The sequence below is a fragment of the Uranotaenia lowii genome, chromosome 3, assembly GCF_029784155.1.
Source record: "Uranotaenia lowii strain MFRU-FL chromosome 3, ASM2978415v1, whole genome shotgun sequence".
Lineage (NCBI taxonomy): Eukaryota > Metazoa > Arthropoda > Insecta > Diptera > Culicidae > Uranotaenia > Uranotaenia lowii.
Window position 1 is genome coordinate 282449369 of NC_073693.1, and position 16316 is coordinate 282465684.

The following is a 16316-nucleotide window of genomic DNA, read 5'->3' on the forward strand; positions in this document are numbered from 1 at the left end:
TTTGAGTTAAAAGAGAAACAGGAGATGCGAAACACACAGAAAAAAAATGCTAGAAAACGCAAAGCTTAAACCAAACAGAATATGCCACAAAAACGTCTCACTCATTCCAGAAGGTCTGACTCTCTCTACCCTTCCATAGCTTCACACAACATCAATCGGCGTGGGGGTCCTTGGAATATGATGATTCGATGCGAAAGGAAATTGAGGTTTTTTGGGATGCTTCGCCAGGATGTTCGGGAAAATGCAATTCGAGTTTCACCCCCACACAGGAACAAATGAGTCGATAGAGCAATTTTTAATAGAGCTTCACCGGAAGAAACTGAAAAGAACTGAAAGCTGGTGATTTGGTTTTTTTCCTTTCTGGTGCGTGGTAGGTCTTTGAGGATTGGAAATTGGGTTGGTCGTTCATAAATTGCGTGAATATCGAAGAAAACACATCAAAAGGCTCCCGGGTGTAGTGGCAGCTAGCTAGATCGGGCCAGAACCTCACAGGGCTTTCATGTGACTAGATAAACGGCAAAACTATCTCCTAAAGACATTTCTCCTTGTCCATACAGGATCCGGAAATTGAACTGCAACATTACTTCAACAGTAATTACTTCGTTGCACATGAAACAGTATTGAACGACCCCTCATCGCTTTGTTTACATTAAGTCTTGGCTATCATTGGATGTAAGTGTTACTTTTGTAATCAGGTGTTATCTGGAAAAATGGATCTCGAACAGAAACGTAGCACTGTGGTTGCCTTGTTCCTAGCTGACAAACGGCAGAAGAACATATTTCGTGAGCAATCCGATGTAAGTGTGTGCAGAAGTTTTGTATACCGTTCGATTAAAAGATACCTGGAGACCGAAAGTGCCAAATAACGGTATGGTGGGAGACGCCGACCTACTGTGGTGACACCTGCCATGGCGAAGATCGTCAAGAAGCGCCAGAAATCCTCGTCGTGGTGCCAATAAATTGGTAGAGGATCTCAAATAAATCGGATAGAAGTCTCCGTCGGATCCTGAAAGATAAACTTCAGGCCAGCCCTACAAGATCCAAAAGGTTCAAGACCTTACGGTGAAGCAGAAACAAGAACGGGTAAAAAGAGCGAAGGCACTGCTGAAGATTTGAAGGTTGAAAAATATCGTGTTTACCGACGAGAAACTCATCGCCGTACAGCAATTCGTGAATAAGCAGAACGACAGCCTTTGGTTGCCAGACAGATCACGAAGCCATGCCGACTTGCTGACGGCCACCCGGCTGCAGAAACCAGCATCGATGATGGTTTGGGCCGGAATCATCCGTGATGGTCGGACTCCGCTGGTTTTTGTCCCTGAAGGAGTGAAGATCAACCAAAATACATATCGGGAACTAGTTCTACAGAATGTCGTTGAACCGTAAGCACGTCAATATTTGGGTTCCAGGGATTGGGTTTTCCAACAGGACTCGGAGCCAGCTTAAAAAGCGAAGAAAACCCAATTTTGGATTGCGCAACATTTTCCAGGGTTTATTTCGAGCTCCGAGTGGTCGGCGAGTTCGCCAGACCTGAACCCAATGGACTTTGCTGTTTGGAGTATGTTGGAGGCTGAAGTCTGCTCTAAGAAACATGAAGTTGTGGAGGTCCTGAAGCGACATCTCGTGGCAGCCTGGGATAAAATACCGCAAGAACACCTGCGGGCCTCATACGATGCGTTTCTCGACTGTGTTGGTGTTGGGATAAGACATGAATTTCTCCGCAGCCGAACTCGTAGGGGTAAAGTATCCACGTAGCGGAGTACTCTCCGGTAGACTGGTCTCACGTCGCCGGCGGATGAGCCACTCGTGTCGGGTAGGATGACATCACCGTCGGGATTCATCTGAGTCGCAAGCGTTAAAGACCCGTACGTGTGCTGTGACAGACGTGAATCTAGGATAAGCTGCTCTCGATTCGGCACACGGCGGGCAAAAAGCCTAGGTTTGCCAGCCAAAAGGGAGGAGGAAGACCGGACCACGGTCGGAGTAGTATGCCCTTTCGGCGGGGGGCATTCGAGTTGTGTGCGTCCGATACCGTATACCGAGCTGTTAGGTACGTCGCGAACGTTGTGTAGGATACCTCCACCGCCGCGGAGTATCTTAGTAGAACGCGCTCCCAACGACGGAAACTGCGGGGATAAGACATGTAACCGTCGTTACAAAGTCCTTAGGTAATTTTTCCATTTTGTTTTAATTGTTGTTTCGAACTGTTGTTTTTCTATTTGTTAATTTAGTTAGGATTAGGCAAATTTTAAATAAATGTTTAGAAGATAGGTTTTAACAAATACAATAACTGTTAGTTTTAAGTTGGGCGTGTGGCATCTTCGTCAACAAGTCTGCAACCAAGACTGGTTGCAAGGTCGAATGCATGTAGGTTGCATGTAGGTTGCATGCAAGGTGCAATAACTCATCTAAAAGAATTTTGAATGGAGAAGATGGAGAAATGAGTGAAGTAACGCGCCAAAAAGGGTCTTTGACTCAGGGTTTTTTTTCTTCCGGCGTTCGTGCGAGTTAGGTGTGTTCCCCAACAGCCAAGAAATTTGTGAAACCAGAGTGTTTGTTATTGTGCCACCCCGTTTATTGTTAAGGAATCCCGTCGTACGATTCGGCCAAGATTACCTGACGGTAGTCTACGTCTTACCGTAAAAGACTTTGGCCTCTGGTTCAGGAAGGACCATAACCGCAAAGGAGGCCCATCTCTCGGGACTTCGAGTTGCTCGAAGTCTCTAACTATAAAGGAGAGCCCTTCTCAGCGCGGCCAATACGGTCTTGCCGTGGTCCGCTGATTCCCGTCAACGAAGGAAGACGCCGTAATCCTTACCGTTCGTCACGCCAGACGAGCTGCCACCATTTTAGCAAATTGATCACGTCATACATTCCTGTTCGTGATCAGCCATCGACAATCCACCATTGTCGGACCCAACCCCGGGAAAGGTGACAAGTGAGCGCTCACCAACGCAGAGTCATCGACCACCGTCCAACCCACACCCTACACACCCACACCACACAGTAGAGAGGTTAATAAAGCCAAAATAGTTAAATCAAAGTTTTAAAATAGTTTCTTGTTTCTTTGAAATAAAAGTAATTTTTCGTCCCAAGTTTTAATTTGTTGATTGTTTTGATTGTAGAAAGCCCACAGTTTGTTTCTTTAGTTTTTGTTTGTTTTAGTTTTTGGCCGACCCTGAGATAAGTCAAATGGTCTTCTGCGACTGAGCTAGAATTATCCGGGTGTTGCTGGCCATCAGTCTCAGACATGACCTTCTGCGCAGTCATTTCACGTCATCGGTGGATGAGTCACTCGAGTCGGTGTAGGATGACGTCTTCGCCGGGAACCATCCGAGTAGTTTCGTAAAGTCCCGGACGTGTGCTGTGAAAGGCGCATGTTCAGGATATACTGCTCTTGATTCGGCACACGGACGGGCAAAGAGGAGGGGGCCTCGAGCCAAACCAAGCGGAGCCAAGATCTCGAGTCGTTAGAGGAGAGGCCAGTGGTCTCTCGCAGTGGTCTCGAACAGAGGCGGAGCGCACGATAGGTACAAACCAAGCGAGCCTCGAGCTGCGAGTAAAAACCGGACCTCGAATCGTCAGAGGAGAGGTCCTTAGTCTTGAATCGTAACAAGAGGCAGGGTATATATGCTGGAGTTTTGACTTGAAATTAAGTTAGCCGATAAGCGCTTAGGCGTGGATTTGGTCTGTCATCTCGGGCATGTTACCAGAGGTCCCAGGTGGACTTTATGGCATAAGGGTAGATCCAGAGTAGCATACTGGGGGGACCCGGTCGCTCGCCGTGCCTTGTAATGCAATCCGTAAAAAGGATTTACCACCTGGGTGATCAACTAATAAAAAAAATGACTGAATAAACGTGGACAACTTAAGATTAAAATTTAACACCCAGTACCTAGATGAGAATTGAACCCATGACAACAGCGAACCAGCGATTATCGTTGTTCTCCGCTAACCGTGGTTACGCTACGTTGATCTTGCGGGTTATTTGAGTTTATTCGTTCAAAAAATCAACCTACACGTCTAGTCAAAAGATTCGACAAAGCGGTTAAAAGTTTTGAAAATTACTACCGCGATGGGTCCTTGTTTGTTCAGCCGAATGGAAGCATAGAGCTAAAGATTTCGGTTCGGAAATCTTCAGGGGCTCACGCTGAGAAGAATAGCTTCCAACAGCACGGAAGAGTCAATCCTCGATGCAAGTGGATCCGCTTCTACTAAAGCACCTGCATACTCAAGAATCTAGCGAACTATGGTGCAGTCTAGGCTTTTTAGGCAGAACACGTCCTTAAAATCTTAAAATCTTTGGTAACGCGTAACAAAAAGCCAAGACTCCTGAAGGTTATATCGACAACGTAATTCGTCTAAGTCTTTAACTCCAGCCGTTGGTCAAGGATAACGCCCAGATCGCTGATGTGTTCTACTCGGAAAATTATGTCGTCTCTGAGAGTGTACTGCGCATACACCGGGTTCCGCTTGCGAGAAAATGATATAACCTCAAATTTACTGCGATTCAAGGGCAGGTAGTTGGTGTCACACCAAAGCGCGAAAGTGTTGAACTGACTTAGTAACAGATCGATGACTTCTTGGCCTGTGATGGTGTGAAAAAGTTTGAGGTCATCATCATAAGCGAGGCAGATAACATCGTACATCGTTAACATAGATAACAAAAATTATCGATCCCAAATGGTTTTCTTGAGGACCCCGGAGGAAGCAAAGAAATGCCTTGAGAAGTGATTTCCAGTTTGAACAGTTAGCTTTCGTCCTGTTAGGTAGCTTTGAAACCAGTCCCATAGGGATACTCAGAAGTCTAAGCGTTCGATCTTAGCGGTTGAGTTTTCGTGGTTCACTTTATCGAAGGCAGCAGAAAAATCTGTATAGATGGCATCGGTTTGGGTCTTCATGGCAAAGCAATCTTATACCGTATTTTTTTTCACCTGGAGGCAAACTAGAGGCAACCTAGGTTCACTCTAACTGCTGTCATCGTGCTCGTTTATTGCTTGAGAGGCAACCTAGGTTCGCTCGAAAAACGGACGGAGTCGCCCTGAGAAGAAAGTCAGTTTTGCGAGAAGTTCACCAATACTCTCAACGTTGTTGTCAAAACATTAAACAGCTGTTCTTGGCTGAAAGCAAAACAGTTGAAATAATGAACGGGAAAATGATGATTGTCGCGATTTTGAACCTCTCAGCCAAGCAAAATCGTACTATCTGCTGTCCAGTGCAATCCGGACAGGAAAAATGGCAATCCGGATGTGAAAATCGTTTTTTTATTCTGACGGTTCCAGAGCCAAATCCGGAATCAAAAAAAAAAACGCCATTACACAATGGTTGTGAAGGTGTAGGTTGTGGATCTTTTTGGCATGAGCCCGTGCTGATCGTTGAAGAAGTACTGTTTGCAGAAGATGGAATCCAGAACAACCAATTCTAACAGTTTGGCAATTGCACATAGAGCTGAAGCACGAAAGTTGCTCACATCCCTCTTATAACCCTTTTTGTGAACAAGAAAAATGCAAGCTTCTTTCCAAAGCGGGGGGAATATTGTCGCTGAATCCCCAAACAGGAGTTTTCGTCAACATCAGCAACGGCGACATCACTGACGACATTTCATGTTGACATCTATCAAACATCTTCCAGGTGTCGGAGCCAAACAAAGGAAAGGGTTGCCGATTGCCGAGGTTTTTGATGATTTTTTATCGTCGCTAGTTGGCAAGGTTGCCAATCACCAGCGCGAAATCTTCGGATATAAACGGCATTAATAATATTGCGACGTCCAGCGAAGCTCGAAAAATATTCTTAAGAGGCGTCAACAAAAGTGGTATGAAACATTTAAAAAAGATAGCAGGTATCTCGTCCGGACCCGTGAAGCAGAAATTTTTTAGCATCGCTGTCGCTTTTAAAATGTCGATTGGAATATCAAATATGGAGGAATCTAGAGGTGAGACATTTCTCACAGCCATATTCAGTTGCTCTGGAGAAATAGACCCAGACGTAAAAATGATATAAAACTTCTCGGCAAAAAGGTTGCAGATTCCGGGATCATTATTCCAAAAATCGATGTATTGGTAGCTACGCTCCGTTTCGGCACATGGCAATCGATTATGTAGTTGAGTATGTTGGAAAGAGTCACAGCTGCTGCACTTGGATCAGAGAGATCGAACTCATCTTCAAAGTCAACGTTCTTAAAGTCTTGGTAGAAGGACACTGTTTCCTCAACCGGAGCATTAGATCTGTTGACATCGAATGAGACCATTAAGGCTGTGTGATGGGGAACTACTTTAACGAGGTGAGCGGTAGCTAAATCGATCATCGAATTACCAAACCCTTCATTAATAAAGCAGAGGTCGAGCATACGGCCGTTTTCGATTTCGAAGCTGTTGATCTCTCGTAGAGTCGCGGTACTTAAAGAGTCTAGAAAGATGTTGGAGAACGCCAAGAAAGAAGATCGCATAGGATCCGGAAATAAAAAGTCACCTGGAGCGCGAGAAAGACTCAGCTACAACCAGCTCACCAGAACGATCAGGAGGCACGTGCAATACGCATAAGAACAGTTTCCGGTCTCCGAGATCAACGCGGGTCCAAAGAAATTCCAAAGCGGCCAAGAAACTGTCCTCGAAAGCAGGCCTGGGAGTTTGGATTTGACAGCAAGTAAAATTCCGGTCCTTTAGGTACGGTCGTTCAGCCACCGACGTTCTGGCAGTAAATGTTGATCGGATCAGATGTATCGGATGCAGAACACGAACAAAAATCCCTGGAGAAGAGCAGTCGATAATAGCGTACTTGTCTGAAGGCGCAGGATAGAGAACCTCTTCACCACAAACGAACTCAGGGCATGGAGGTCTGTTGTCGCTGGCAGGAATCAGCTCGACTGAGTCGAAGGGCTCAAGGTTCTCCGTAGTTTCTGATACGTTGCGCTCCGGTGCTGGAAGCCGAGTAGATGTAGCCGAGTTTGGATGACTTTGCGGATTTGATCTGTGATGAATCGAAAACTGGATACGCGAGGAAGATGTTCTCATCGTAACAGGGTATACTTGCCTGTGAGAGCGGTCTGAAGAACCCCCTCGCCTCCAACGAACTCAGGACCGGAACGACTGAAGACGCAGGCGGGGAACAGTGCGATTGAGTCGAAGGGGTCAGTGATCTCCGTAGTTCTTGATACGATGCGTCCCGGTACTGGAGGCTCAGTAGATTTAGCCAAGTTTGGACTCTGCAGTGACCACCCGATCCATTTCAATTTTGTTAGATGAAGATAACAATTGCTAGGGCACCAAGAACACGCGGAACGTGCGAAAATACGCTCAAGAGTTCGCGAAGGCATAGGTGGCAAACTCGTAGCAGCTGCGCGACAGTTCTAAGCGAGGGAAGTTAATCCATCGTTTGAACGTCTACATAAAGCAGTTCCTGATTGGTCACGAACGCTTCATAAAGTGGGGTTCAAGTTTCCAAGGTACGAGAATGCTTCAGTTATTATATATGTACAGCTAATAACCTACAACGTTGTGCGAATAATGATTGTAATGGAGGGGTGATAGGTTCGTCTGGATAGCGAAAGTCCTGCAACTCCAGACAGATACTCCGTACGGTTGGAGTTGACTGACTCTAAGAGTAGAGAGTTGTCAAGTAGAGAGTACTCGTTACCACTGTTGAAGCTACAAAGTTCAGGCACAATCTCCGTATAGTGGATGGCGTGGAAACCTCGCGTACGTTGGAGAAGAACTTCACCGCCTAGTTAATCTGAAGGGATAAAACTGGACCTTCTCCACAGGAGACCACGTGAGAAAAAAGTATTTGAGAATTAGGTAATACCCTCGTTACAGAAGAGTAGCTCTCGATGCCGGACAAGTCATTTAACGGGCCCGAGTCCAAGTTACAGGAATCTCCATCGACTTAAAGCCAAGTAGAAGATCGAAAATGGAGTCATCAAAAAAAAGAGGTCAGACCACAAACCGTCACGTAGAAGTCATAAATGGTCATACGCTGAAGGTAGCTTCGTTAACTTCTCAATTTCTATGAAACATTTCAATGTGGTTTTGGGCGAGATCAAGGTCAGATGCTCCAAGTAGATTTCAGGGTTCTAAGAAAAAAAAATTAAAAATCAAAATTGACTAACTTCCCAAGTAACTAAAACCCCATTGAATTAAAAAAAAAACAGTTCAATTCATCGTTAAATTAAGGATTTTATTGAGAGATCTAGATTTAACTAAAACAGAAAGTATTGCGTGAAGTAAACGTCATTTTTCTTCAAAACTACATGTAATTTTCAAATAAAAAGTCTTACTGAGTCACTTAGAATCTCTGAAAAATATATTAAAAGATGTCAGTTAAGTGTTAAGAGGAAAATAAAAGTAAACGTTATCTATGAACGATACTTAAAGCACACAAGAAACAGGTTTGTCCAAAGCCGACAAAAAGATCTGAAAGAACGTAGTAGTTTGATAGCTACAAGCTGGAACTAAAGACACATTCAAAGGGGTTCTCAGATAAGAGATGAAAAAGCGTCACGTGCGTGCGTTGGTGGATGGTTTTGGTCAAGTTTCGGGTGAATTTAGATCAAAAGTGGGCGAGTGGGGTACCTCATATCCTTGCTTCATGGACATGTGGTTTCTCGGCGCTGGCCAGCCGCTGTAGGAGTCCATATCCTTGGTGTGTTGGCCGCATTGCTGGAGGAGATGTCAGTTTGAGTAGTGCGTTTTTTTTTTGTTTTTCGGAATCGATGACGATGGGAAATAGGTTCGTATCGTTTGTTTTTTCATCCCAGGAGTTCATTGAAGGAAACCCGGTTCGAGGACAGTGATTATTGGAATAATCCAGGATATTGGCATGGGAACGCACAATTCGCGTTCAAGGATCGGATCGAAAACCAAAATGGAACGTTAAGGCAACAACAACAAAAAAAATGGAAAATCGAATGGGGGAGGAATCGGGAGAAAAAAGTAATCGAAAAACCAACGGCGGTGCGAAAGCAAAAGAAAACAGAAAGGATTAGTGATTTTTGTGGTGTAGGAGAGATTTGTGTTTGATGTTGTTTCCGGTTGGTTCCGGGTAAATTTTTTCATTCGTCAGTTAGAGTTAGTTAGCAGGAAGATGCAGCAATATCCAAAGGTAGCAGCAGAAGTATCAGCCAGCAGATGATCACCATGGTTAGAAATTGGAAAAGGCAGTCAGCGATTTAGTCAGGCAGCGGGCAGCATTTTGGTGCAGCAGGAAATAAGAAAGAAAAGAAATGGAATTTGGATTAATGTTAATAATTTGAATAAGTAACTAATCCAAAACTAGGCACAAGAAATTTGAAAAAAAAAAATGCGATAAAGGTAATTTTAATATAATTTTTTCTGATTGGCTTATTTAGAAATAAATGTAAGAAGATATTTTTATTTCTATAAACTAGATCTTCGATCAAACTTTAAAACATTCTCATTCATAATGGACTTCAAAACTTCTCCCAATGGAATCAAGTTGCTAAAATTTATTCATCCTATTTTTCCTAATTGTAAACTGCCAAAGTAATTTCGCACCATTTCATCAAATTTGTCCAGTGAAGTACTTCGTCGAAAATTCCCCACAAAAAAAAATCAAGAAGATTAATCATATCGAACCAGAGTGAGTGGGACCGAAAAATTTGTTCAACTTTGCAAACAGTCCAAAATCATATCTGGTTCGCTACTTTTTCGTCTGGCGAAAATTACGCTATGAATTCGATTAAAAAAAAAGTTAAGTAAACTCTTTCTCTAGCGAAGGGCTGTTTCGGACACTCCGCGGATAATAGTTGACCAGCAGCTAGCTGCAGCCAGAAAGCCCGTTCCCTTTGGCCAGAGCCAGAGCTAGTTGAAAGCGCTGGAAATAAAAATAAAAATTCTCGCCTGCAACGACGGACTCTGCCGGTCGGGCGCAGGAAAAAAAATCTAATTAAAAATGTTCCGCTTAAAATTCGTTCAAGCAAATATTTTTCTTTTCCGCATCTCGTTACTTTGCTTTGATTAAATTTTTCCCGCCGCGTCCTGTCGATGTGTGTTCGGAATAAAGCGGGGAAAATTTGATGGACGCTTAACGGAAAAAAAATTGGACGCCAAAGAGTTCTGGCCGCTATCTCGAGTAAAAATGTTCGGGTGCTGAGTTTTTGGTGCTACCCTACAGCTTTCAATGTTAGCTAATTTAATGCTTTCATAGTGTATATGCGCATTTTTTTCATATTTTTTTTCAAATGTCACTTTGAACGAATAAAGTACAACAGTTGTTATAAGTTTCAAGTTTCAACTAAAAAAAAGACGTCAGATCAAAATGAACAAGTTGTTAGCAAAATATTGGAACTTCCAAGAATATTTTTAGAAACTTCAATTACTTTGGATTAAGATATTTAATAAAAGTTAAAGTGTTAAGTAATTTGAAAACTATCGGAATATTTGTTGATTTATTTTTTTAATGATGCGTAGCTTTTCTCTTAGATTCCGAATGCTGTTGCAGACTAACTGTTGAAAATTAAAAAAAGCATTGTTGATCATTTGTAATGTTTCAGAACCAAAGTTTTTCAATCAAAATTTCACAAGTATGAACTTCAGGGTTGAAATCATGTCGTGTTCTTCAAAAAATGATAATAAATTCCGAAAATGATGCTCTGTTTTTTGCCTACCTTTCGCAAACATGGTGTTCTGCTAGGCTCCAAGAGATCCGAAAATGATCCGAAAATTTTGTCAACTTCCGTAGTCTAGCATACTTTGCTTTTTCTTGCTGTGTCATACGAACGTTTTGTAATTTATAAATTTGACCGTCTCTTAGTTCTTGAATTTTTGGCATTCAACAATAATTTAATCGAATTTCATTTCTCACAGAGATTTTTTTCTTTATTCAGCGCTGATAAAAAAAAATCATTTTGGATTTGAATCCTTAACGTCTTAAAATGTTTTAACTTAGAGAAGATATCGGCTGCGCGGTCAGTTTTGTAACTAACAATACATTCGTAATGTATGATGCAACAAGAAAAATCTAAATATGCTAGGCTACGGATTTTGAAGTTGGAAGATTTTCGGATTAATTTCGGATCTGTTGAAGCCTAGTATAATATCATCTTTGCAAAAAGTAAGCAGAAAACAGAGCATCATTTTCCGAATGAAGAATTTTAAGAATAAATATTCATAAAAAACACAATCAACGATGTTGCGAAACCAATCATGGCCGTATGAACGGTGGAGAGAATTCTGTTGCGGGTTAAACTCCCCATGAAAGTCCATTACCATCAAATTTCGTAACTGAAATCAAATTTTACTTTGGAATAAATCTTGACACCGAACATTGACACGAAACGTCAACATCTTATTCCAGGTTAAAAATTGTAATGCATTTTTTTGCGAATATTACAGTCGATGATGGCAAAGAATTTAAATAATAAGAATATAAGCCGAAAAAAAGTTAAATTTTACGAAAATGATACTCAGTGGTAACAAACTCCAAACAAGGTTTTTTTTTGGGATTTTTTTTATTATCGGTGATTGCGTCACAGGGGTCTAAAATTTTCTCCAAAATTTTATATTTTGTTCGTTTCTAGACGCGTTACCTGCATATGTGATTGCAGTTTTTCGAGGATTGAAAACTTTTCTATGCTACAATAGAGATTTATGGTCATTATTGCTTTCATAACCCTTAAAAGAGTGAGTTCAACATGAAATGGGCTACAGAATGGTATTCTTCGCAGAATATTAATTTAAACCAAATTTTGGTTATTCAGACGGTAGTTTTAAATTTTCCCTAGTAGGTCGGGGAGAATCGCTTCAACTTTGCACTTGTATTATTATCATATTTTTCGGATTGTTACTAAGAAAAGCATATAAACGTATCATTGATTGATTATATTTCGATAACAGTAGGGGAGAATGGGAAGAGTTGATCCCTTTTTCTTGTTTTCATCATATCGTTTAAGAAAAAACTAGCAGCTGGCCGTCTTTTGAGTTTTCTAACAGCGTGTTATTTCTAGTATATACGCTCAAAAAGTTCGAACGATACATGAACCCGTAAACGAACTAGAAGTATTTTCGTGGGACCAATATAAATGATTTTTTTTTTAATTTAAGGAGATTTGATCTTTTCCAAAGGACACTTGATTCTTTATACCCTTTATTCAAGGTGTCCTAACCCATGGCAATAATCAAGCAAAACCATAAAGATAAATGATCCGTTGACTTTTTTTTGCCATATTAGTTCTCATTTAATTGTTTACAAGTATCTATATACATACAATATATACGAAGAGAATTCTGAAAGTTTTTCTGCTACCCCACAGTCATTACATATATTCTAATTTTTTAATAAAAACAATTTTTGAGTATTTTTTGTCAGGTGATAACTGGATTAACCTTAGTTATTGGACAAGTATTGGTAATTTCGTGGTTAAGCCACGATCCATTCAAAAGACAAATAAATGTTTCTTTTTGGACTTTAGGGATCAATTCAAACCATAACATACAATTTGGAAAACTTTTTCTTTAAAAAATGAGAGTTTACTATTGCTATGAAAATATATGGAAGAGTGAGGAATCATGGGCCACTTCCATAACTTCTTTATTATAAAAGATAAAATGAAAATAAAAAAATTTAGTGGTTTTCTACATTTGCCAGGTATCATAAGGTATTTTTTTAAAATTTTCAATAAGTTAATTTCCCTGAATTCTGACTGTTTGAAAAAAAGCAATATTTTTTGGATTTTGAAAAATGGTGGGGAATAGTGGGCCACCAAATCCAAATTGACCAAATAATATGCAAAGTTTATGAGTTGACTCAAAACTGTGATTTCCTAATTCATTTCGTTATTTTAAAGCAATTTCAGATGATGAAATAATAAAGAGAGCTGTGTATGATCGCATAGATTCCAAAACCTGGCTCGCGAACGCTTTGGCAGAACTTCTTATATAGGATGGACAAAATATTTTTCGTAACTCTTCATTTGGCATAAGAAAACTTTGCAGATAGGAAAAACGTATTTTAAGTTCTGAATGTGTATAAAAACATAAAAATATAGGTGATTCAAGATGTATGGTCCACGATTCCCCACAAGCTATGATTTGCAAATTGGTTGCGTTTGTGTGACTAATTGATGTTTCATCAAAAATTCCTTTTCCACGTGAAAGATCATGACAAAACTAAGATTATAAGCGTATGAGCATATTTTTGTTATGCACTTTAGGTTCCCCATCGATGAAATTAGCGGGTGTTTTTTTAATTATGTAAGTAAATTTTTCTGACTTTTTTTAGCTTGATAAATAAAAGAAGCATATGATGCGTATTTCAGTCATCAACATATAGGAATATATGCTCACGCAAAGCGACGACGATGACAGTTGGTTTGAAATTTTTGTCTCAACACACATCTGAGACATTAAAAGTGGCCCACGTTTCCCCATGGCCCACGATACCCCACTCTCCCCTACATAATGCAGCTCTTATTATACTCTAACTATTGACACATTGAATATGTTTTTTTCCATGTGGGAAACCTTTAAAGTCATAAAAAAGATCTTCAAGTTACATTTTGTTTAATTTTTCACACACAGTTCAATAACTCAATAAATATTTGTTTTGTAATTTTTTTTAGACAACAGCATTGTATCTTTGTTCTATTCAGCACATTTTTCGACAACATTCTTGATCTTTGAAAGATATTCCGGTTTCGAAATATAGCGAAGGAACCAAGTAACCCCATTCTTTCCTACATATAACGCAGGCATGTCAAACTCATTTAAGTGTGCGGGCCGCATTAAAAATTTTCTATAACGTAGAGGGCCGCAGCCAAAATCAGTTGGAAAACATAACATATTAGTTTCGCGGAGATTAGATACAATAAAATGGAATATTGTTATAACAATATTGAATAATTCAACAATATTGTTATAAGTAAACTTGGAATGAAATTTTGCATTAAATTTTTATGTAAGCTTTTAATGTTTAACATTCTTATATTATAATGCTATATCTATTGTCCTCATATCAGGTTGAAATTTATTTCACATTATTGATGATAAATTTTTATCAGATAATCTCGAACGATGAGGAGTTTTTGAAGCTTTCATAAAAAAAAAACTGCTCACATAGCTATTTGCTTGCAAACATAGCAAGAATTCTGGAAACAAATATCCGTAACTCAACGTAGCGTTCAGGCAAATAGCTGTAAAATTTTGGTACAGCCTCTTCAATGTATTTCACTTTTCATAAAGAATCGCACTGCAGCTTTATCAACTCTAGTTGCAAATTATCAGCAGCATTTTAAGGAGCAAACGAAAATGGAGACAACGAAAATTCTTGCTCGTATTAATTAAAGTTAAGAAAACGGCTTTTGAATTCATCTAGTAACGATTCTAGGTGAAGTACGTATTTACCAAGTGATGCAGTCTCATTTGATCTTTTCAGTTCTTGACACGTAGAGAAGTGCACAAGGTTTTCCTTGGAAATTTGGTTCATCCATAACCGTAACTTCGCTTGAAAGTTTTTAACATCATCACAAGCAGTTATGATTATTTTTTTCTTTTCCTTGAAGCTTTTAGTTCAAATCTTGCAGGTGGTCAGTGAGATCAACGTCAAATGCCAAACCCTGAACCCAGTCGTCTGCTTGAAAATGTTCAACAGTTCACCTCTCATTTCCATAAATAATGTTATTTCCTTTCGTAGCAAAAAAAATCTTTTTAATATTTTGTGGCAGGAAAGCCAGCATACTTCTGTGTAGTAGGGAATTTTGTGGAAATTTAAGACGGGGCTACGCGGGCCGCATTGACCAAAGCCCCCAGTTTGACATGCCTGATATAACGAAATGGCAAACCAAACGAAAAATTAATTTTTGTATCTCTATATCACCCTCAAATATTTATCAGAAGATAAGTCATCAAACTTGAGAATATTTTTGTCTTCGAAAAAACTTTTGACTTTGCTGTCGGATCATAGAAAATTTTCCTCAATTTGTTTATTCGAAACAATTTTTTTCATTCCACTGGTGCAAACTTTAGTCAAGCAAATCGATGTGTCCGGCCGAAGACAACACTTTTGTAGTTGAGTAGAAACTTACATGAAGTGATTTATGTTACGACCAGGATGTAAATTAATTTTGTTCTAATCTAATACAGTTTTGTGTTCATAATATTCATACTCTTCAAATCAGTGGAGGCACCAATATTTTCAAATATACAGTTGCGTTCAAAAAAGAATGAAATCGCGCGAAGCTGCGCACCCACTTCCAACTTTGACAAGCTGCCATTTCTCTCTCGGTTCATTTTTTTCATGAAAATTTTACACAATCTAGTTCAACTATCCAATTAATACTCCACAAATTTGAAGTCTTTCCAATGACGGGAAATTAAGACACAGCTATTCCCGTAAAAAGGGGAAATTTGGAACTGCTTCACTAAATTTGCTGTATCTTTGACAATTTTCATTGAAAAATTTTCAAATTTGATCCAGAGATGCAAAAACGTTTGATCTAATACCAGGCCAAGTTTCGTCAAAATCGATGAACGTGATCAAAAATGGTGCCGGATTGAAAATGAGGTTCATTATCGCCCAGCAGACGATTTCATTTTTTTTTTTGGACGGATGTTTGTAGGGAAAACATCGTAATTCATGTATTCTTGGTTTTTTCTTTCACAAAACAAAAATTTATTACAAAGAATGTTGTAAATAGCTGAAAACATCATACGTACTTTCTTTCGAAAGAGAAAATGTTCCAACAGGGTTCGAAATAAAAAGAACAGAGTTTCAGTAATGACCTGCTAATTACACGGATAAACAAATTTGATCCACAATTAAAGCGAATATTCTATCTGCTCTTTTGTTTCAATACCAGATCCGTTGGAATAATTTCTATTTCTAAACAAAGCAAGAATGAAGTTCCTATCAATTTACAACATTCTTTGTAATAAATGTTGGTTTTGTGAAAGAAAAACCAAGAATACATTGATTAGGATGTTTTCCATACAAACATCCGTCCAAAAAAGAATGAAATCGTCTGCTGGGCGATAATGAACCTCATTTTCAATCCGGCACCATTTTTGATCACGTTCATCGATTTTGACGAAACTTGGCCTGGTATTAGATCAAACGTTTTTGCATCTCTGGATCAAGTTTGAAAATTTTTCAATGAAAATTGTCAAAGATACAGCAAATTTAGTGAAGCAGTTCCAAATTTCCCTTTTTTACGGGAATAGCTGTATCTTAATTTCCCGTCATTGGAAAGACTTCAAATTTTGTGGAGTGTTAGTTGGATAGTTGAACTAGATTGTGTGGAATTTTCATGAAAAATATAAACCGAGAGAGAAGTGGCAGCTTGTCAAAGCTGGAAGTGGGTGCCCAGC

The 16316-nt window shown here is 39.7% G+C and overlaps 1 protein-coding gene across 2 annotated transcripts in view; it reads right to left on the minus strand.

The window, feature by feature from the left end:
• LOC129758614 (zinc finger protein rotund-like) overlaps nucleotides 1–16316 on the minus strand; it is a 188961-nt gene that overhangs the window by 82499 nt on the left and 90146 nt on the right. The window contains exon 3 of one of the 2 annotated variants that reach the window (XM_055756157.1): nucleotides 8568–8654. The exons of the other annotated variant lie outside the window; for it this stretch is intronic. Within the exon in view, the coding sequence (XP_055612132.1) occupies nucleotides 8568–8654 (87 nt within the window). The remainder of the gene's footprint in view (nucleotides 1–8567; nucleotides 8655–16316) is intronic. 2 annotated transcript variants of the gene reach the window in all.